The following is a 23,538-nucleotide window of genomic DNA, read 5'->3' on the forward strand; positions in this document are numbered from 1 at the left end:
AGTATTTTTAGAGGCTTTGTGATGGTGCTGGGCTGTGTGGATAGGGGTGGTTTTCTGGATTTGTGGAATTGCATTTAGTTACTGATAAAACTTCTGTCCAATTTGTGAGCCAACATCTGGTTTCTAAGGGGCGTGCCATGGGCTGGTGATGGAAAAGGTAGAACTATTGAGCCGAGAGGCAGAATTCAGCAGGGCTTCCTTGTGGCTGGAAGCTGCGGCCAAGGCCAGGGCTAGATGGGGGCATCTGGGTCGGTGGGAGAGCTGGGGCCAGAAGCCTGGCCTCATTGTTCAGAACTGAACTTTTCCCACCACTCCTGGGGCTCTGGGGGCTGAGGCTCAGAATTGTCTGGTTTGGTTTCAATCCAATGATTCTGCCGGGCCCCAGGCAGGGTAGGACAAGGACCCAGCTGACTCAGAGAGCCACGGAGACATCACTGTCCGCCAGGGGAGCCCCAGCCAGAATGAGCTAGCTGTCTCCTGCACACCTGCCAGGCGGGGAGGGAGACGGGGGTGCTGGGAGGCTCCTGGAGCCCAGCCTGGGCCCAGGTTTTTCCACTCTCTTTTTATTATTTCCAGCAGTCCAAGGTTTTCAGTTACTCACACTCATTTATTCATTCCATCCATTCAACACTGATTAATCGCCTACTTTGTGCCAAGCATTCTGCTCCATGATTTGCAGAAACTACCTCTTTGCTTTTCAATTATCCCCATCTCCATACACGGTGCCCACTTTACAGCAGTCATTCAATGCCTGGCTGCTGCCATATGGCTATTATTGTCATTAACTGCAGCAGTGACAAGCACTACTAAGACAGAGCTCCTGACCTGGAGGAAGGAGAAAGGATACCTATGATGTTCTGGGTCCGGTGCCAGCCTTTACCATACCTTACCCCACTGAACAGAGGCTGGTATTATTGCCAGGGAAACTGGCATAGAAACAGGTAATGACCACGTGCCTGGGGGCAGTAAGAGGGGCTCCAAGAAGGTCTCGCTCTAGTGGCCTCGTTTGAGCTGCGCCTTGAAGTCCAAGTTCACTTGGTGGAAAATGGAGAGAAAGGGAAGAACGTTCCAGGTGGAGAAAACAGCCTGAGCAATGGCCTAGAGGCTGAATGTGCCTGGGGTTCAGGGGTGGGGTGCAGGAGGGATGGCCAGAAGTTAACAGTGGCTAGAGCTGGGGGTGCACCAGCAGGTGCTTGGTTTCATGCCTTCCCTCAATGTCTGGGTGGGTTTGCCTCCAGGACATGACCTTGGACAGTCCTGAGCTGGCCGTGTGCCCAGACTTTCCTGGCTGATGTGCTCAAGTGCAGACATTCTGGTTATTTGCTTTTCTGGTCCCGCCACTCCGTGGCCACTGCTGCTATCCCGAGTGCAAGGCTGAGGGCCCTCAGCTCATGAGGTCCTTTCTCTGGGCAAGAGCTTGGTGCAATTGGCCCCCAAAGTTCCCATCAACGGCTCCCAGAGTTGTAGTGAGCTCTGTGTGAAGCACCATGCTTTGCCTGCCCGCAGCCTCCCTCAGAAAGGGTGCAGGGTTGTGTAGGATGGAAAGCTCAGTGTAGCCATTGGGGCTACAAGGAGCACAGCACAGCCAAATCCAAATCCCTAAACTGTGCTTGAGCCCTTGCTGACACCACCTCATATTCACCTCTTCTGCCCCCCACCCCCCAGCAGACCCCAGACTGGGCTGTGACTCTTCTCCCTCTGTGGTCGTGCATGGCTCAGGGGCAACAGAAAGGATGCTATACAGTCAGGAGCCCTGAATCCTCTATCCTGCCATTGACTCCCTGCTGTGTGAACCCAGGCAAATCACTTAACCTCTCTGAGCCTGTTTCTTCATCTGTGAAATGGGATAATAGCATCCTCTTCGCTGTCCCAGGGTTTGGGGGAGGTTCCTGAGTAAACATGGGTAAAAACACAGTAAACGGGCAAGCACGATGTGTGTGTGTGTGTGGGGGCTGACAATCAGTGAGACCAGCGATGTTTTGGTTACCCTCTTGCTCCCTGGAACAAAGGCCCTGGCTGCTGGCCTGGTGGAGTCTGGAGAGGGAACATGCTGGCAGGCCCTGCAGCTTCCCCTGTCCTGCCCTAGGACAGGGAATGCTTTTCTACCCAGCAGGGGAGCTGAATAGCCCCAAGGTGAAGGGTACAGAGTAAGGTTTGGGCCTGGGGACCTGGAGCAGCACCCTGGCTCCCACCCAAAATGGGGCTGTTCACCTCAGTGCCATCCTGCAGCCCCCTCCACCCGCAGTCCCAACACCAGAGTCGCCTCAGAGAAGCGTAGTGAGGCCTGGCCTCAGCCCCATCTGGCCTCTCTGCTGGTCTCAGCTCCACGACCTCCCCCTAAGCCCAAGCACTGCCAAGAGGCCTCAGCCCACTAAACCAGGATGGTGGGCAGGGGTGTGGCTCCCCAGGGCTCTCCTCTGGGGGTGAGAAGCAGGGACGTACCGGGGGACAGTGGTCTAAACCACCACTCAGTCACTTGTTCAGTTATTCACCAAACAGCTTCTTTAAAAAGATCAAAGAGCACACACATGAGGAATTATTAAGACCTTCTAGTTGAGGAACCAAAGAAAATGCATTTTAAAAAGCACCCTCCCGGGCCAGTTACGTAACAGCGTAGGACAGCAACATGCCCCAGAGACAGCGGCCGATGAGAGGGTGGCAGATGCCACAGTGCAGGGGCAGCTGAGACCCAGAGGGCTGTACGCAGAGTGGTGGGTCGGCGATGAACTGGGCCTCGGTTTCCCCCCGTGCAGGGTGGCAGCCCAGGGCTCACCCAGGAGGCTTGCCCAGTTCTGAGGAGCTGATGCTTTCCAAGGGTTTGCCAGGCACTGCACATGTGGATTAGCTCATTCAACCCTTGTAGGCGCCCGTGGGGTAGGAAGCATTGCTATCCTCACTTTACAGAGGAGGGAACTGAGGTAAGAGGCACATCCTCTCACTGGGAGCACATGGCTTGTCAGTGGCGGAATTGGGACTGGGACCCAGTCTGCAGAGTTGGTGCATTTAGCCTGCACGAAACTGCATCAAAGGATGTGAGCGAATAGCCTTCCCAGATATGAGAACATCAGAGCTGGAAGGGACCCAAGTGACCCTGGCACTCCCTGCTTTTAGGAATGAAGACACTGAGGCCCTGCGTGGTGACGTGTCCTGCCCACAGCCATGCAGTCAGTGAGGGGCAGAGCGGGTCCAGGCTGCCAGTTACTGACTCACTGCTGCGTCTCTCTTCCCGTGCTATGCCCAGTGCGGTCTGGGAACCAAGAATATGGGCGTCACTGGGAGCTAATGAGGAATGCAGTCTCAGGTCCCACCCAGACCTACTGAACAGAAAGTCCTCTTGCACTTTGACAAGAGCCTGGTGACTTGCATGCACTTTACTGATTGAGAAGCACTGCTCTGTGCTACCCTGCCTTCCTGGTTGGCAATATCTGTTACTGTGAGAATAATGACGTTGTATCCAGACACTGTAAAACTTCAAATTACAAGTTACTGGAAGCTCCATCCTGGAGTCCCTTGGGATCTGGGGGAAGTGACAGAGTGGGTCCCCCAGAGCTTAATCCTTCACAGGGCCCTGCACACCCATCCTGCTAGTGAGCTTGGGAGCTTAGTCCTGAGCTGGGCTTGCCCAAGCCCAGGGAAGAGGTGACACTCACAGATGGTCCAGAACATCCTCACCAGAGCCACTGGCTGCTACGGTCCCCCAAGAATTTAGAGCTGGCGGTTGGCTAGGGAGTGGCCTGGTTTAGGACAGGACTTCCTGGGGCCAGAGCCTGACAGCCGTGGTGGCAGCTGCCAAGGGCTGGCTTGGGGTGAGCCAAGGGGCTTCGGTTCTCTCTCACTCTCTACCAGCACCTCTCCTGTATTGTCTCAGTCCCATGGAAAGTCCTGTGTCCTCAGAGCCTCAAGACCCTATGCCTCCCCAAACTTCACCTCGTAGAAACCCTGCCACTGACCCCAGGTGAGATCAGAGCCTGAGACTGCCCAGCGCGCCCACCTCAGCCCCACATTCTGGTTGGCTGGCTGGCAGCCCCTGGCCAAGCCCTGGATCCTGGGAAGGTCAGTGGAGCTGGGCAGGAGCAAGGGGAGGGCTAGGAGACTAGGGAAGACCCTGGGCTGGAGCTGTGCACAGGAACACAGTGGCTTTTTGCTCCATCTCACCTCCTCTGAATCTGAGGTCACCACGCAATGGCACGGAGAGTCCCACTGTAGCTGACGGGGGTGGGAGCCCTGAGGTCCACCTTCGAACGCAGACCTGAGGCTCCCCCCACAGCCTTCAGATGCAGCAGGAGCTTCTGCCTGGAGGACCCTCCAAGGCACTCGACTTACTTTGCTGCTCCTCAGATGCCCTACCCCCCTCCCTCCAAGCTCTTCCCCTTTGCCTTTGATGTACTGTTTAACTTTCACCCCTTCTGGGAAGACTGGTATCTGCTCAAAAGAGCCATGGCAGGATCTGGTTCTGTACTTGTCCCGTCATTTGCAGGGGTGGTGGTGGTGGTGGTGGTGGTGGTGGTGGTGGTGGTGTGTGTGTGTGTGTGTGTGTGTGTGTGTGTGTGTGTGTGTGTGTGTGTCACAGACAGATCTTCAGCAGTATTCAGGAAACTTTTCCAAGGCAGCATGAGAGCTCAAGGACCTCAGAGTCCACATAGGCAGGTCCTGGGTCAGCACCAGCTCTCAGCAAATGCCCCTCTGACTTGCTGTGCAACCTTGAACAACCTCTCTCCTTCTCTGAACCTATGTAAAATGAGGAACAAGGCTAACTTAACCCTCTTCAGGTTGGTCTTGGAGAAGCACTAGGGCTCCTCAGAGAAGCTTTCAGGGAGTACATGGCATCTAAGGGGAGGTCTGATGGGTGGGGCTCCAGCTCCCCCGTTTTCTGTAATAGGCTGCTTGTTGGCTTTTGTTGACAAAATGGTATAAATGCCTGGGGAAAGTTCTGGAGGATTTTTGTGGTGCTTTCCAGCTGGAATACTCTAGAGGTAGATGTCTGCTCCATGTGGCACAATTCTGGGCCAGTCCAGGCTGGGGTCCTTGGGCACAGTCAGGACCAAAGGGAAGAACCCTCTCCCTCAACTGGCTTGGCCCAGGAGTGGTGGCAGACATCCCTGGGAATGCAGGGGACAGGAAGGAAGAAGGTCCAGGTACCCCGTCTCTGTCTTTGACGGCCGGGCAGCTGCTCCCGTTTTCCTTCCTGCCCTTCTCCACCCATCCAAAATTTCCCAGAGGAAGTGGCTCTCATTAAAGCAAGGGAGGCTGAAGGTGCTTTAGTCACTGACTTGTTCAGGGGTCAGCTCAGCTCCTGGGAGTGAGTGCAATCCTGGAGAAAACCAAGTGAATCTGTGGCCTGTTTCCATGGGGCAATTGCTGGGTAACTGTCCAGTCTCTTCTAGGCTTTGTAGAGGTTGTAGGCTCAGCTCAGGAGAGATGAGACAGTCCTTCACTCCAAAGGGACTGGCCCCAAGAGCCTTGAAGATGGTAGTGTACCCTGACTATCCATTTCACTGCTGGGAACTCAACTGAAGGAGATATTGCATAAAGAAAAGGCCATCTTCATAAAGATGATCACTGTGGCATTACTCACAACAGCCCCCAAATTGGGAACCACACCCAGCTACACAGAAATAGGGGTAGTAAATTACAGAACATCAGTTAGATAGAACATTATGCACCCATTAAAATTAGTATGTAGAAACATGGAAACAACACTGATAAAAAAAATGTTACCAAAAGCAGCTCAGCGCTTGTCAAGTAGTTCCCTTTCTTTTTCCTACAAAAGGTGACAAAGAACTGCAGGGGAACTTGCAAAAATGAAAACAGTTATGTTAGGGCAGAGTATTATGAGTTATTATAATTATTGACTATTTACAATGTGCTGGGTTCAGCGCTGGGTGCTGAGGATGGAGCAGTGAATTAGAATGCATTTCCTTGCTCTCCGTCTACAGCTTCAAACCTAATGATGGATTTTTTCCCCTAAATGTCCTTCAAAGTTGTCATAGCATCATCTTCCAATAAAAAATAGCTGATGAGAGAAATAAGTGAGGAAAGGTACTCCTCTCCTTCTGGGTAATGTATTTCATTCCCGGCATCAGAGCCGCCTCCAGCTGGATTACATACATGTCAGAAGAAAACCGAATGTAAATGTGGTAGTGACATTTCGGACTCATAATGTCTAAGTTTCCTTTGAAGCAAAAACATTTTTAAAACTCCATGTTAAAAAAGAAGTAAAAAGTTAGGACTTGTTACTAATCTTGCAGCTGAATAATTAAGTATGCCTAATTCTGAAAGTAGCAAGCTAAATTATGCAGTGCCAAAAGTGACATCTCTTATACCTACACCATCCCGGCTACAGCGGCATGGTTTTAGCTTTATAGCTAAAATATGCTGCCAGAAAACCTAATAAAATGAAGCAAAAATATTTCTGTTTATATCAAGCTGCCATTTGAGAGAGACTTTTAAATATGTTCTTCCCTATGTGTAAATCTGACAGCAGTTGCATAATTAAAACCCCAGTGGAGAGTTTCCTTTTAATCTTTTCAAAGTAAACCAATAAAACATCCTTTAGGATGTGAAATGATGGATTAATACTCTTTGGATTGTTTGAATATCTTTGAGCTAGGGCCTGACTCCAAGAATACTACTTAGTACTAAAAGAACACCAGCCAGTGTCTTTCTCTTTAGGAGTTCATGTAATCATGGGAGATGCAGATAACAACATGCCAGAGGCGACACATGCATGGTTATGAGTTCTGCTTGTCTTGGATTTTGTTAAATGGAGGGATGAATAAATGGATGTATTTACATTAAAACAAACTTGATTTCAACCCCCTGGGTATATGTCATATAGCATAAATGGCAGAAATAATAATTGCCCAGGATTTCAGTTCAGTGTAAGCAATCAATATGAATAATTTAGACCACAAAGTGGATTTTCATTTTGCTTAAGCTATTCAGACTGACTTTCTATTCAGCCTCAACTACCACTGAACAACCACTGGCAAATCTTCCCACTGGGTCTATGTCGTGTGGACAGTTGCAAATTACCTAGCTCCGGATATGGGCCTTGTTCAAGCCAAATGTCGGGACAAATATTCTACCTCATCATGGTGTTTCATCTAACATGAGTACACACAACCACACCTGAATTTTTCTTCTGTGTCTCCCTCTAGCTGAAGGCCCATTCCTGCCCCTTCTTCCCCTCCCCTACACACACACACATACACACACACACACACACGTGCAAAAAAAGGCAGAGAGAAAGTGGCTGCTGTCCTTGGACCAGAATTTACCCGAATGTCTCCTACTTGCTAGCATTTCTGTTGCTAACCTTCTTGGTACGGGCTCTTGCCTTCCCAGCTGTCTAAGACTTACCAGATGCTTCTGGTCTGTCTGACCTCTAAGATGTGTCTGATCTTTCAGGTTTTCTCTGGACTTAATCAACTGTTGGCCTGACCAACAGACCAGTCCTTTTGCTCAGCCCTGCTGCAGTGTCTGTCAGACACATACACAGATACACACACACACACCCGTTATTAAATACTTCAGCCTCAAACAGGAATGTGCCCACCAATTATATCAATGAAACTGGTAGAATAAACACTGCATCACTTGGATTCTGGACCCAGCTGAATACATAATGAACTGTGACCTGAGACACGTCCCTTAACACTCTGAGCCCCATGGGATTGGACCCAAGGACCCCCCCTGTTCCAGTCATCATTAGTGAGGCTAGCCAAGATGTGGCGCTCACGAACACTGCAATCCAACTGCCCATGTTGGAATATGCTTCAACCTTTTTCTTGTAGAATAAGCTTTAACCTGTCAACATATTAGCACTTGGGGCCTGATATACACAATATATCATATTTATGAGATGAATGAAGAAAGGGTTTTCTACACTGAAGTCTGGTTGAATCATTTAGTTGGGTCTGTACAATACAAGAAAATGTCCACACTGCTGCATGGACCATACACACTGTGATATGCAAATAAAACTGAGTGCATGCTAATTTTCCTCTTCGCTGGATGAGGTGGCAGATAGAGAATACTGACTGCCCATTTTGGATTCAGCTTTGGCTCCCTGAGCTGCAGAATCCATAAAAGCACCAGTAATAATAATTTTCTCTGAAGACTCAGGGCATTTAAGGGAAAGGAACTACATAAACAGAAGTGAAACTGACGTATGTAGGTCTTTACTTAAATCTCATCCAAGTACATTTTGCAAGAGGAGCCTGAAATAAAAATCATGCTACTTCAGGATTCAGCAGAACTTATCTGACAGAAGTGACCAATTTGAACCACTGCCCCAGACCACATCAGCAGGTGGATAACTGACAGAGACCCTGCTACTTGTGTGGCTCTCTTGGCACCTCTGCAAAGGGGCTAGTTCAATGCTGAGCTGTCCACTGGCTGGTTCTGGTCCTGAGTGCAGCTCTTCTCAGAGATAAATATCTCCCTGCAGCAGATTTTGGAAACAATGTGCTGGGTCACTTGTAACACAGCCACCAGCTTCAGCATAGCCTCCTACAATGCTTGCCTACATCCCAACACACAAATCAAGAAAGAGAACATAGTTTCTTTCTGCTTGACTAAAGAACAGCCAATCCTGCTCGTAGATTAAGGGCTCGGGCTTGGGACAATTTACCAACACCCTGACTTGATTTTGTGCAAAGAACTGACAGAAGCTGTAGAAGCCATGGCTGGGCAGTGAATGAAGGCAGTGATGGGAGATCATCAGAAAGGCACAGAGACCACAGGTCACTGGAATGAGGCCCCATTTGGAGAGACTCATGGCCTGTAGGGGAAGGGGACACTGCTACCACCTTTCCCTTAATCTGTGGGTTCCATTAGGAAGCCAAGGTCAGAGCACACAGCTGGGAACGAAAGGCTATGGCTGCCCAGTATGTGCACAGGTTGCCTCTAGGTGAAAGCAAAAGGGTGTGTTTACAAGAGGAAGAGCATAAATCAATAATGAGCTATGAACACATGATGTCATCTCCCAGGATTAAGCATCTTTAGTACTTTTAAAGCACTTAAAAAAAAAGAAAAAAAACCCTCTAGTTGCTATAGCAACTTGATGCAGCTCTTAAAAGGGGATTTTTTTAAGGGGGTCATTTTATATCTTCAATCACCATAACAACATGATATAGCTTTTAAATGGTATTTTTATCCAATTTTTGTGTACTTTGGACTTGGGCCACATTTGCCTTTTCTATTTAAAGTCATCAGATCAAACATGACACATGAAAATTCATTGAAAGGAAGCCCTTTCGTAGACTATACATATACACTCAGAGAGCCATCTCTAGCTGCTCATATTCTGCACATGGATGCAGTCTTTCTCTCTGCCTCCCAGCAGCCACCTACAATGGCTTACACTGGTCAGTTAGTCCATTCCCCCGTCTCTAAGCTGGCATACCAATCCAGCCCAGAACCCACCCACAGAAGGCATGCGGTGCAATCCCTCACCTCTCAGCCCAGTGAATCCAGTCCCCTCCTCCAAAACTACCACCGGGGGATAGTGCTTTGGGGTGACTAGAGGCATGACCAGCCAAGTGCCTTCTTCCACCCTGGGACTGGAAGCAGGAGATGAGACACAAAGTCTTGCCAAAGTGAAAATCTTGTATTTATTCTGCACTCTATACAGTAACGGGAAGAGGTCTGTTTCACGTGACACCCAGGGCCCAGGGAAAGGGGGGATGGGGAAAGTGGGTGAGAGGAGAATAAAGAGAGGGACAGGGTGGAGTGGGGAGCAGTGATGGCTCCACAGTCTCTACAAGAGAGGCTCAGAGGAGGGGCGAAAGAAATAGGGGGGCTTCGAGGAATAGTTACACAGCATTTTTTGCACAGTTGCAAATCATGAACTATTTTACCAAAAAATAAGAGGAAGGGATGATGGAAAGTATAGAGAAACTACCCCCTGCACCCAAGCTACCCCCTTGGTGCCACTATTGGTTGGAAAAGATAGCAAAGTAACAAAGAAGAGAGGTCAAGAAATTGGAGGGGAAGTTGGAAGTGGGGAGGGGGGAAGTAAGAGGAGAAAACCAGAACCAGAGCGGCTGAAGTCCTATTCTCCAAGTCTAATGAGGTGGTGTAGACTGTAAAAAAAAAAAAAAAAAAAAGATGCTAAGGAGATCTAGGGATTCGTCTGGGGAAATGGTCGCCTTCCCCAGGGTAAAAGGGCTGGAGGACTCTGAGGGAAAACGCGTGTAAAAGAAGAAAGGAGAAGAGAAGGGAGATAACAACGCTGTGAGTGGAGAGAGGAAGGGCTTTCCAAATCACCTGGATGAGGAAACCGAGGACTAAGGGGCGTGAGAAATAAGAAGGAAGCAGCAGGCCCCTGATACATGTTCTCCCAACTCCTTTTTTAGAAGCCAAAACTGAGGCACAAGCTGTTAGGTCACGCAGTTGGCAAGTGCTGGAGCGCGGGCGGCCCCCGGTCTGCCCAGAGCCCGGGTAAGGGTTCTCCCCGTTTGGCCTCTTTGCCAGGCATTCACCGCTGGGTGCGCGCCAGAGATGGGCCTCTCAGGCCACCTCCCGCGCCGAAAGCCAGTAAAGAGGGAGACCGAGCAGGAGGAGGGGGACGGGTGGGGAGGAGAGGGCGAAATGAGAGTAGGCAACGGGGCCTCAGAAGGGAAGAGGGAGCCGAGGGACGCGGCTCGAGCCCCGAGCAGTGGGAAGGGCGGCAGGTGAAAGACGCGGAGAGGAAAGTCGCCCGCTGGGCGCGCCGCTCACCTATGGTCGACACCACGGTGCCCACGAAGTAGAAGGCGCCGGGGAAGTCCCAGCGCGGGCGCAGCGCGTCGGCTCGGACGCCGGCTGCCAGCGCGGCCTCGTAGTGCCGGAGGAAGGCGCGCAGCTCCGGCTCGGCCACTCCGTGCGCCGCGCTGAAGTTGCGCAGCGTGGCGCCCCAGCGCGCCCGCGCCTCCGCCTCGCCCGGGCTCTCGAGCGCCGAGAAGACTGTGGCGCCCGCCACCAGGTAGAGGCCGATGAGCGCCGCCAGCAGCACGAAGCGGCCCGTGTCCTCGTTGAGGTGTGAGCGGCGGCAGCAGCAGCAGCAGCAGGAGGGGCGCGGCAGGCGGCGGCGGCAGCGGCGGGGCGGGGGCCGGGGGCTGCGGGAGGACATGGTCCGGAGCTCAGCCCCGGGGCCGGGGCGGCGCTCGGGGCCCGGGCCGCGACATCCCCCCCGCGGGAGCAGAAACGTGAGGATGGTGACCAGGGGTCGGGGGCCGCCGCGGAGCCCCTCGCTGCCTCCTCCAGGGCCCGGACGGCGGGGCGCCTCCGCCTCCTCCTCGGCGCTCAGGCCGCACACGGGTCCCGCGGCCCTTCGGGCGCCGGAGCTGGGGCGCTCCTCTCTGCGCCCCGACGCCTGGCCGGCTGCCGCGGCTCCTCACCCACCGCCCTCGGGCGCGGGGGTCTCAAGGTAGGCCCCTGCCGCCTTGTGGCCGGCGTCCACGGGGCCCCGGGCCTCATACTCCTCTCCAGACAGGCCGCGGGCTGCGGGCGGGGCGGGCTGTAGAGCCCGGGCGCCTAGGACAGGGACAGAAGAGCAGGGCACGAAGAGAGACCCCGGACGCGTCCCATGAGACGTTCCCGGCTCAGCGGCTCCCCGGCGCAGGCTCCGTGGGCAGTCCAGCTCCCGCCCCCGGGCTTGAGCTGGCGGCGTCGGCTTCGGAGCCTCGGAACCGAGCTGAGTCCGGGGAAGCGCTCCCTTTCCACCTCCAGCCGGAGAGCCGCCCGGCACGGAGAGGCGGAGCCACCGGCGCCCGGGGCGGGGTGTTGGGGGGTGGGGAGTAAGGAAGGGAGAGAAGGGGTGGGGAGCTGGGCTGCTGCGACGCCTCCCTGTCGTTCTGGCTGCACTAATGCGGGGCACCGAAGCAGGTGTCCGGACTGCGGTGCTGGCTACCACGCCGCCAGGGAACACCGTCCAGTCCCTCCCTGCGCTTCGGCTCCGGAATCCCTCCCTTCTGTCCAAGCTGCCGCCAAACTTTGCTCAACTTGATGTTGTCCTGCGGTCTCAGGTGCTGGAGGCCGAAAGACGCTAATGCCCTGACACCGGGCTCTCCAGCTCCAGTCCGAAGTTTAAGTTCCCTGTCGCTCGCGTCTTCTTCCTGCATCCATCCACAGCGCCAGGTCTCGGAGGGTTCCTTTGGGGGAAAGATCCCGCTTAGGAGAGGGGAAAGGGCCACTCGACTCGGGGCGACCGGAGAATGAGGGCGTCTCCTCCCCCTCCCGACCGAGCGGGCGGCCGGCGTCAGCACCGCGGACAGCGCATCGGTGCCGCAGCCGCCGGGCGGGCGGCGCTGGGGCTGCGGGGACCCGCGGCGCGGGACGAGCCGGTCACCCTGCTGCGCTGTGCTCCCCCAAACCCCCGGTTTCCCTTTCTACCTCCCTTGTGTCCCCTCAACCCCTAAGGCAGGTGCGGTCGCGGAAGCGGAGTGCTGACAGGGAGGGGACCCTGCGGAATAGAGACGGGGGAGGAGTCAAGAGCGAGTAGAGGACCAAGGTGCCACCGGAGGAGGAAGCGTTCGGGCCCACCGGCTGCTGGATCTCCCTTCGTCACCCCAACCCTCTGACCCTCCGGTCCAGGGCGGGGGACGCTGGATAAGAACCTGGCTGCGGCAGGGTGGGTAGAGGAGGTGCAGGGAGAGCCCACTAGCTGGCTCCCCCGAGGCCGGCGGCGGGAAGGCTGGGTTCTTGAGCGCTGAGGAGGGTGTGTGTGGGGGTGTACATCGTCGCCCCCTCCGCCGCGTGGCCACAGGGAAACACGGTGGGGGGCTCGGCCCCAGCGCGGGAGCTTCTCCGCCTTCCGCGGGCCGCCTTCGCCGGGATCTCTAAGTTCTGTGTCGAGGAATGTCCTTGGTACAGACAGAAAACCGTCCTCTTCTGGCAGCCAGCCCCTTCTCCGTCCGTCCCGCTTCCACAGGAGAGGGGGACCCTGATGATGATGAGACGATACAGATAACAGAAAATGAAGATAATTATGGAGGCTGTGTTTTAGCTACGCTAGGTGGGTGAACCGTGACTAAATACAGAACTAGCCCCCCACCCCAAGTCTCGGGCGGTCTGGTCTCCACAGCAGAAAACACTCAAGCTAAGGCCGACCCAAAGTAGTGGCATTGTCAGTCCCCTAAGCGTCAGGGGACTCCAAGTCGTTCCTGAGCAAGCCTCCACCGTTCACTGAGCATTTGAAAGCCTGGAAACCAGGTCCTTCTGACCGCATGCCCCGACCTGGAGACTGGAGGGCAGGGGGTAGGGGTGGGGTTTGGGCAAGAGAGCTGTCCAGAAGCTGAAAGGCATCTGACTTCAGATGTTGCTTTACCCAAACCAGGGCACATCGGAGGCTTGGATCTTCCTAGACGTTCTCCTCCAGTTTATGGACGGAGCCAACTATACTCCCCTTTGTGTTAGGGGAGGGCCCAATGGGAGAGGATCCACCACTAGCATAGTCAGAACCAGCCTTACTGGTACTGGATGGCATGTGGTTAACTTCGCAGTGGTCTTCTGAGAAAGGGGCAGGGGGAACCTTTGTGTGAGGGGGAGAACATTTCATCCACTGAGAATATAGAGCCCTCGCCTCCTTTTTCTGGAGCACAGTGGGAGGCTTATGTAAACACAAATTTTTGCCATTACAGACTATTGTTACTATTGGCAAAATGCACTTCAACTACTCTCTTCAAGCCTTTGCCTCCCCTGGGCTCACCACTGGTGTCACCCCAGCCTGTTCCCCCATCCCTACCATACCCCCATCTCTACAAGCCCCTACCATACCCCCATCTCTACAAGCTTCTGCAGGCAGGGAGGACAGCCTAGCCGTGGGCCTCCAGGGCTGGATTCCACTTGACTGGTCAGCTCTGACAGAAGTCCTAGAGTGTCATTCCAGGAGTTGGCCCTGGAGTCTCCAGATGCAGCTGAAGGGCATTGCCAGATCTCTCTGGTTTTCTTTGCCCAGACTCCCAGGTCAGGGACAGAGTGCTTTGCTGCAGTGTTCTGTGCCTCTGGACCTGCTCCTTGCCCAGCTGGCAAAGGACCTGCCTTGTCCTCCAGCTTGTTATTCTAGCTTGATTAGTAGCAAACCCCTGGCATCAATCTCAACTGTGAATGACCTAATCAATTTATATAATAGGGAAATGATGAGTTCCCTGAACATAGGCTCGGGTCCTTTGGGGAACCAGTGCCATGATGAATGCTGTTTTTTTGCCCACTGAATCCATATAAGTCACTGGCTTCCAGCTGGCTACCCTCAAAGCTTTTACCTCAGCCCTGAATTGCTGCAACAGCCTCCAAAGAATGGGGGCTTGCTATCACAGATGTGTCCGTGCTTTGGTCTATCCTGCCTGCACCTGCCCATCATTGCCCTGATCATGTCCATTTGATCTGATACTGTGACTGATGTCCCTAGACGACAGTCTCCAATGGTTCCTTCAAACCTATAAAAATTTAGTCTTAAACACTTGTGGCTGCTATTCAAAGTCCTTGATGATGTGATTCCCAATAAATCATTCTAACCTCACTTTCTACTACTTGCTACTTATCCCCTAAGTACTCCGTACTCGGCCCACTCACCAGCACTTTGCTTATGCTATGGCCCTGCTGGAGTGTCTTCTTCCTTCTCTTCTTCTCCAGCTCTTCATACATGCAGCTCAACTCAGGTTAGAACTTCTTTCTTCCAGAAAACTTTTTCTTTGTAGGATATTTTGACCCAATCACTTTGACTGCCATCATTTCAGCTGTAGATCATTTGATTCTGAATGTCCTCAAGAACTTCAGACAAGACACCAGAGCAGGTACAGCCTCTCTGTGTCTCTGCCTGTCTCTGTCTCTCTCTCTGTCTTTCTGTATTTTGTAAAAAGAAAACACAATGGCAGGAGTGTTAATCAGGAAAATTAGGTAAGGTCAAGTGCAATCAATTGATGATTCCACTCCTAGGTATATGTCCAAGATAAAAGAAAACATACATTCATGCAAAAGCTTGTGTGTGTACGTTCATAGCAGCATTAATCATAAAAGCCAAAAAGTGGAAACAACCCGTATGTCCATCAACTGATGAACAGTTCAGTACAATGTGGTATAACCATACAATGAAATTTTCAGCAATAAAAAGGAATGAAGTACTGATTCATGCTACAACATGAATGAATCTTGAAAGCATTATCCGAAGTGAAAGAGGCCAGTCACAAAAGACGACGTAGTGTATGACTTCATTTGTATGAAATGTCCAGCATACGAAAATCCATAAAGACATAGTAACTTAGGGGTTGCTTAGGGCTGGGGGATTAAAGAGGAATGGGAGTGACTGCTAATGAGTATGAGATTTCTTTTGAGAGTCATAAAAAATATTCTAAAATTGATTGTGATGATTGCACAGCTCTGTGAATATAGTAAAAAGCTTCAAATTGTACATTTTAAATGTGTGAATTGTAAAAAAAAATACAAATGCAACTAATCAAGCAAATCTTTATTGAAAAAAATGGAAACAGAACTTATCCCAAGAAAAATAATTTCTTTAAAATAAAAAGGAAAAATGGGAAACAGTTTAGCAATATATAATGTCTTTTTTTTTGTCTCTTGTACCAACTTTTTATTTAAAGTCTATTTTGTCTGATATTAGAATAGCCACTCCATCTTTCGTTTGGTTACTGTTTGCATGGAATATCTTTTCCCATCCCTTCACTTTCAATGTATTTGTGTCTTTGGATGTTAAGTGAGTCTTTGGTAGAAAAAACATAGTTGGATCATGAGACTCTGTCTTGCAACTGAACTTGTTAAGAATGCCTATGATTGTACATCTGCCTCCTGATATATTTCCAAATAATCAACGAATAGATATATTTATTGAGGACCTACCAGCTACAAAACAGTGTGCTGGGCCTCCCTGGTGGCGCAGTGGTTGAGAGTCCGCCTGCCGATGCAGGGGATACGGGTTCGTGCCCCGGTCTGGGAGGATCCCATATGCCGTGGAGCGGCTGGGCCCGTGAGCCATGGCCGCTGGGCCTGCGCATCCGGAGCCTGTGCTCCGCAACGGGAGAGGCCACAACAGTGAGAGGCCCGCATACAGCAAAAAAAAAAGAAAAAAAAAAAAAACAAAAAAAAAACAAAACAGTGTGCTATGAACTGTGTGTGTGTGTGTGTGTGTGTGTGTGTGTGTGTGTGTGTGTGTGTGTGTGTGTGTGTGTGTGTGTGTGTGTGTGTGTGTGTGTGTGTGTGTGTGTGTGTGTGTGTGTGTGATGAGCTCTGCTGTTCCTGCAAGAGCTTAAAGCCTGGCTGGGGAGACAAGATATGCATATGGGAAGCAGTAAGGACTATGCTACAGCAGATAGAGTTAGGAGCTGACTGTGTGGTACTGATCATGGAAGGTCAGAGAAAGGGGTCTGTGATGAGGGCTGCAAGAGTCCAAAGTTTTGGGTAGCAGGCAGTATGTGTGCTGGTTCTGAGGATTGGTCATGTTCACATGTACTGGAAGAAAGGGAACATTCCAGCCAGGAGAACTGAGCTGGGTGCAAGAAAGTGAAGCAGGAAAGAGCATATTTTGTTCAAGGAACTGTGGCAAGCAGAGAGTAGATGTGGGTGAGAAGAAAGGGAAGAGTCTCTGTCTTTTATATTCCATGACCTCATTCTCTGACCTCTAAGCCTCTCAATATGACGTTAATGTATGTAATAACTGACGCTGTGAAACTCAAAGATGAATGCTTTCCTTCCAGAGTGAGAATCAGGTATCTAATATAAATGGACTTGGGCTTAATGAAGACAATTTTATGGCAAACTTTTAGTTTCCCCACATATACCACCACATGGGGTTAGCTGTGGTTGCAGAGGAAAAGAGGGACAGATGTGGAACCTATTGGGTAAACAGTCAAGGGCTCTAGTGTTAAAACCTCCCTGGGCTCCAGTTTCCACAACTGTCTCTGCAAAGAATGCACTGTGTCATCTTTATATCAACATGATTCTTAAGGATTAATGAAGTCACTGACACCTGTCTGTTTATAAGGAGCTTGGAAGTGAAGCCCAGAATCCTAGGGTGAGGAGTTGTTATGAGGCCACTGGAGACCACTCCTTGCCTCCTAATTTTCTTGTCCAGAAAGCTGTGGGTTTCTTGTCTAAATGTCTCCATGAGTCCTCTCTCACAATGCCAAATCACTTTTTATTAAGAAGTGATTTTTAAATGTCTATTTCAATTCTTTCTTATTTTAAAATCTGATTTTTTGTTCTGTAGGTAAGGCCATACATGTACTGATTTTGTCCCAAATAGATTTTGATATAGCTTTTTAAAGACTATGTAAGTAATGTATCAATAATTTAGAATATTTGGAAGATTCAAAAAAACAAAAAAGGAAAAAACAAAAATTACTCCAAATTCCATTCCATTATCCAGAGAGAATTACTATTATCAGTCATTTTAATGACTCTCCTGCCTGCTTGGCTGGCTCTATCTATCTATCTACACATACATATTTAATTTTATTAAAATTATGGGATATGTTACATACCACTTTAAACTTACTCTTTAACATTATAGGTCATTCAAAAAATATTTCAAATATTTCAATTCAAACATATCTGTGGAGCGCCTACTATTACAGGTACCTGGATTGATTAATGATCATGGAGCTTACATTACTTTCATGTTTTTTGAAAATGTGTATATATATATATATATGTGTATATATATATATATATATATATATATATATGGAGAGAGAGAGAGAGAGAGAGTCATTTGTTGGCATAGTGCCCTTCCAAATGAAGATGTAGCTAAATTTCACATTGGCAGGTATTCCTGGATTTTTAAGGTTCCCCCCTCATCCCTTTCTCCTATCTTTTTGCATCATTCTTTAGTTTCCTATTAAAATATCAATAGATGTTTGGGTTTGGCTTGTCAGTGAGACTGCTAGTTCCCACTCAAATCCATTCTCCACCTCTTTTTCTGCAACAGAACACCCATTTTATTTGTGGTGTCAATGTGCCCACTTAAAAGACTATATTTTCAAGCCTCCTCTGTAGTTAGGGGAGACTGTGTTTCTAGCAAAATATTCTAGCAAATATTCTAGTTCTAGCAAAATATTATATGGGACTTTCAGGAAGGCTGAATAAATGAAGATAATTCCATAGGAAAGGGTACCCTTTTATCCTCCCACTATTTCTCCTTCCTCAGTCATGCATCCTACAATGTGGATGTGATAGCTGGGACTCCAGCTGCCATCTTGTATCCTGAGGTGACCTTGAGGAAGGAAGCCACATTGTTGTAGAGCAAGATGATGAAATGAGCTTGCATAACAGAGAAATGCCTACCTCTAGTCTTACATGGGAGAGAATTAGCCTTTATGTATTTAACCCACTTCACTAATCAAATATTCTGAATATTCAAAAGTTCCTGACTGAAATCAGTCTGAGATGAGACTTTAGACCTTCAAATACTGTGAGACAATCAACAGGCCTGACTCCTGCTTCAAATTTTCGCTCTCATCCCCCAATTTCCCCTCTCTCGGGTATCTTATACCTCATGGTCTCACGATGGTTGACTTACCTCTGTGTGTGTGTGTGTGTGTGTGTGTGTGTGTGTGTTTCCACTTTATTCCTACATATGCTTGCAATTGGGGGAGCTGAAATATCAGCAACTTTTCTAATTCAAAAACACTAGGTTACCAGACCCAAAAGCAAAGACAGGGCAGAGGAAGAGGGCACAAGGAGAAAGATGCTTTGGAGTTACCGTAGCTAATATCTCATTGTTTGAATGAGTCATAGGTCTAAGAATATTGAACTGATCTTTAGAGATTCGAGCATTTGTTTTAGCTGGGCAGCTCTTAAAAAAGAGCGTTGAGCCCAAGAAGAGAGAGGAATGGAAGGCAGCATTGGACAGCAAGCAGTTTTTGGAAGCAGTTGTTCTTATAACGAAACCATTGTTCAGATTGTTAACTGGGCTGTGGTAGTGAAACATGTGCAAAGACGAGATTTGTTCATTAGACATCAGTTAAAACTCTTGTGCTGAAGATGGATCAAGGCACAGAGCATCATGCTCACCTTAAACAATTGAGAGGGAAAATATGCTCTTTCCCTTGCTAATAGCCCAGTAATGAGCCTTGGTGGGTAGAGATATTGGAGGATGGCATGGGAGTGGGGGTGATGTCTGGAGGATTGATGGAGGTAGCTGTGGGGATGGGGTGGGAAGAAGAATCTTGGGGACCCTTTTCCAGTATTACATAAGTCAATAGGGCTTCTAGGGGCAGCAGTGCTCCTTGTGGATAGAAGATCTTCTCTACAGATAAATATGTGAATGTGATCAGCCTGTCTTCATCCCTCCCTACCCCCTCTTTCCCTCCCTTCTTTCCTTCCTTCCTTCCACCTAGACAACAAATATTTCCGAACCTCTACTCTGTGCCAGGCACTGTGCTACTAAGGATTCTGACTCATTACAGATTATTTTAGGATGGAGTAGGAAGGAGGGTGGAGTGCCACTGGGGTAGTTGGAATCATAGATAAGAAAGCTAAGGCCCAGAGGGACAGTCAGAGGTACTCACATCCCACAGTGCATTTGCAATCTCTGTCCACCCAAAAGCCCACTGGACTGGCTGGGTGTGAAGTGGAGTGTATTCTATCTCTGTGTGGTCCTGGAGCCTCCAGCATCCAAGTTCCCTGGAGCTCTTACCATATATGCAGTGCCCAGGGTCCAACCCAGACCTGCAGAATCCCAATATCTAGGGATTGGGCCTGGGAACTTGTGTAGGCCACAGACTTCCCAGGTGAGCCTACTAGACCCTCGAGTTTGTGGAAGTTGGGCTTGGGCCATTGGATCAATTGAAATGGGCCTTACAGGGTCAGAGTCTGGAAATATACTTGGCCATAATTCCTGTGTCATGAGGAAAGGTAAAAGAAATGCAAAGCCTGCTCTAGGGCCAGCTTTGCCACTCACTGGCTAGGTGACCTTGGCTAGTTGCCCTCAGCCTACGGGTAATTATTTGAGCCAGACCCAGCAACAAACATCCCATTCCTTGATGCAGAATCATGACTGTGTCCAGGTATCCTGGATGCTCAGCTCAGGCACAAAGAGGTGATGTCATTAAAAACCTTTCTTATGAGTAATTCTTAAGAGATACCTCTTCAGAGTTGGAAGACATTCCATTTCTATCCCAGACTCTCCTGCCTTGTTGTCAGGGAGGTTCCTGGAAGCCTAGGAACGCAGAGTCCATCTTTCCCAGGAGCAGTCATGAAAATGTGTCCGTATCATCTCCAGGGCCCCCGAGGATGTCAGCCTGAAGCCCCAGGTTTGCAGGCCCTTCTGTTCAGCCTATTCAGCAGCTCACGCCCTTGTAGTAGAACAGTTGAGAATTGTCAGGAAGAGAGATGAGGGAGAATGAAAAGGGAGACCAAAAGGGACCAGCTCCGGAAAAGTTTGCCAGAAAAGTTCCAGTCTCCCCAGTTTGCTGAGCTGGGAGGAGAGCCCTGAGTAAAAGCACTGTTGTAGATGGATTACAGTCTGGGAGGTGCTTTCTCATTATATGAGCCCTCACTATGTGACATGTAAAAAGCATAATATACTGTAATCTGGGGTAAAAAGCCAGCGAAGCACCGGCTGGATTCACTCTGGGAGCTATGGCTGCCCTCAGCATTCCTCATAAGCAGATTTTATGAGGAGAAGAGACCAGGTCGGGGTGCAGGAAGGCCTACGTGAAAATGCTGGGATTCCAGTGACTCTCTCCTCTCTTCCCACTTCCCCAAAGCAAAACTGCATCTCAAAGGGCCTCAGGCTCATGGGAAAGATCCCAGGCTCATTTGCTCGTTTCTTTTCCATTTTCCAGTAAGTATTATGGGGCATCAACTACATGTCAGGTGTGCTGCTAAGTGCCAGCTACAAGAGCCAAAACTGACGTTGTTCCGGGCTTCACACAGCTTCAGGCCACTGGGGAATCACAAATCACAGAAGTAAATGAGAAATTAACAACGTAACAATACTGTGAGTGAAAGCTGCATGGTTCTGCGAAAATGCGTACAGGGAGATTTGACCAAACAGGGCAGAGATGTGCAGGCCTTGACCAAGAGGAGGGCGTGCGAGTGCCAGGGAGCAGCCACACAGAGGGAACAGCATGTGCAGAGGCCTCTGGGCAGCTGAGAGGAACTGAGGAAGGGAGCTGCGGGGGTGAGAGGGAGGGGGGCCGGCAGGGGCCCCACCCCTGCAGGGCTCTGGAAGCCCTAGGAGAATGCCTCGGAGGAAGAGGAAGCCGATGTCACGTTCTAAGCGGAGGGTGCTGGATTCTCAAGTGGCCTCTGATTCTCCCAGGGTCTCATTGTGGGTCAGGGGAGCCTGGTCTGAAGCCCTGACTTCCTCCCTCTCACCTGCCACATCTAGGCAGACACCCAACTCCTGTCCATTCCACCTTAGAAATTGCTCCCAAGTGGACCATCCTTCCTGAGTCCACTGCCACTGCTGTGGTGGGAGTTCTAGCGTTCCTTCGCATGAACTGTTACCATCCTCCCAAGTCCTCCACTTGAGAGTTGTCCCTCTGCAATCCACTCTCCCCAGCGACTTCCTACCTAAAACACACACTCGGCCTCTCCCTGGCTTGTGCACCTCTGGTACTTCCCAGAGACTAGAGGAGCAATCCCAGTCTCTTCAGAGCAGCCCTCAAGTCTCTGCTCTTTCTGACCTTACCGACCTGCTACCTTGTCTCCTTACTCTCCGGCGTCCCCCTCCCCTCCCTGTACCCCTGATGCTAGAGCTGCAGTTCAAGGAACTTCTCAGCCTTCCTCAAGGACACACGTACCATCTCTACACTGTTGCCTCTTCCTGGAATGCCCTTCCTTCTTCTTTACTGAAAACCCCATTTCCTTTGTCAGCACCACAGTAGACATGTCACCTTCTCTGCCAGGACACCATCAACCACCACCCCCAACCCTAGCAGGAAAATTCGACCGCTACAGGTCTTCCTCCCTGGCTAGGGAGGGCAAACCTCTCTTGAGGGCAAACACTCATACAGTACTGGCCCACAATGGATGCTCAAGAAGTGATGAAAGGAAAGACCATATATTATATGATTCCATTTATATGAAATGTCCAGAACAGACAAACCATAGGAGATAGAGAATAGATTACTGATTGCCAGGGGATGGGGGGAGGAGGGAATTGGGAGATATGAGGTTTCTTTTTGGGGTAATGGAAATGTTCTGGAATTAGATAATGGTGATGGTTGCACAATATTGTGAATATACTAAAAACAACACTGAATTATGCACTTTAAACTGGTTTAAATGGTGAATTTTATGGTCTCTGAATTTTCTCTCAACAAAAAAGTTTGGAAAAGAAATGATAAATGAGTAACAAAACACTTTTTCTTATTTTCTAATTTCCTTTTGTCTCATATCCTTTCCCTATTCCCTACTCACTTCCCTAATGGCCAATATTTTAATTGAAATGAAGAATTTATCCAATCACCAATCATATCTGAATTATAATAAAATACCAATTGGCAGTGTTGGATCAATGGGGTTTGACTCTTTTGCGATGTGTCTTTTTCTTGCTCATGTAGAAACTTTGAAGGGGGAGAAGCTACCTGGTCTGTGTCATCTTCAATACATCCATTGCCCACTTTGCTAAAGACCAGACTTGGACTGGTATCAGTGAAACAAGTTATCATTAGGACTGTTTGTAGTTAGACTGTAACCAAAATAACTTTTCAAAGCCCTTCATGCCCATGAGCTCATTGGTTCATAATGAAAATCTTCTGGGGAGGAGTGTCCTTTTGATGGAGAGAGAAATCATGTGTCCTTCCTAGCTCGGGAGTGGCCAGAGTTGCTGAGCTGAGCTCTTCTGACCTGTTGGTCATTTCTGCTGCTGAGAGAGCAACAATGTGCTGAACATTTTTCTATGTGTGGGTTGTACTTGTTACTCTCGTACTTGTTATTTAAATTGTACTTGTTACTGTTGAGTAATCGCAGCCTCCTTGGGAACATCAGAAAACACTAGAAGGTATAAGATCGAAGATATCACTGCAGTCACTCCAGCAGAGAAAGACAGCAACAAACCCCAATTAATGAAGTTGCTTATGTTGACTCCACTGCAAACAAACTCAAATTCCCGTCTCCAGCCCCAAGAGACCTGAGACGCACCATTAAGTGGAAATTACAGCAAACCTCCTTCACCCCAAGATGTCCCAAACACTCTTGTGATTACAGAATTCTCAGCTGAGAAACTTAAGACCTGCTTTACAAAAATGGATTGGGGACCAAGTTAATCTATGAAAACCTTTGTAAATATTTTCCCATGGATTAATAAGGAAATCCTCACTTATATTACAGAAGAGAATTTCAACCATATTGCAGACAAAATATGTGACTAATTTGTTACAAGCTAACATTTTCTTGGCACATACTATATGCCAAGCACTATTCTAAATGCTTTAGATGTATCAATGCATTTAGTCCTCACAACGACCCTGTAAGATAGGTGTTCCTGTTGTCCCTGTTTTATAGATGGGGAAATGGAGGCACAGAGAAGTCAGGTAATTTGCCCACCGTTACACAACTAGCAGGTGGCAGAGCTGGAGTTTGAACCCAGGC

General features: G+C 49.5%; 1 protein-coding gene across 1 annotated transcript in view; it reads right to left on the reverse strand.

Moving 5' to 3' along the window:
- Nucleotides 1-11,765, reverse strand: part of KCNK12 (potassium two pore domain channel subfamily K member 12) — a 53,383-nt gene extending 41,618 nt beyond the window's left edge. The window contains exon 1 of the mRNA XM_082642841.1: nt 10,726-11,765. Within this exon, the coding sequence (XP_082498967.1) occupies nt 10,726-11,116 (391 nt within the window). The 5' untranslated portion in view covers nt 11,117-11,765. The remainder of the gene's footprint in view (nt 1-10,725) is intronic.
- Nucleotides 11,766-23,538: the final 11,773 nt, after the last annotated feature.

The sequence above is a fragment of the Mesoplodon mirus genome (assembly GCF_964341445.2).
Source record: "Mesoplodon mirus genome assembly, chromosome: 14".
In the NCBI taxonomy this organism is placed as follows: domain Eukaryota; kingdom Metazoa; phylum Chordata; class Mammalia; order Artiodactyla; family Ziphiidae; genus Mesoplodon; species Mesoplodon mirus.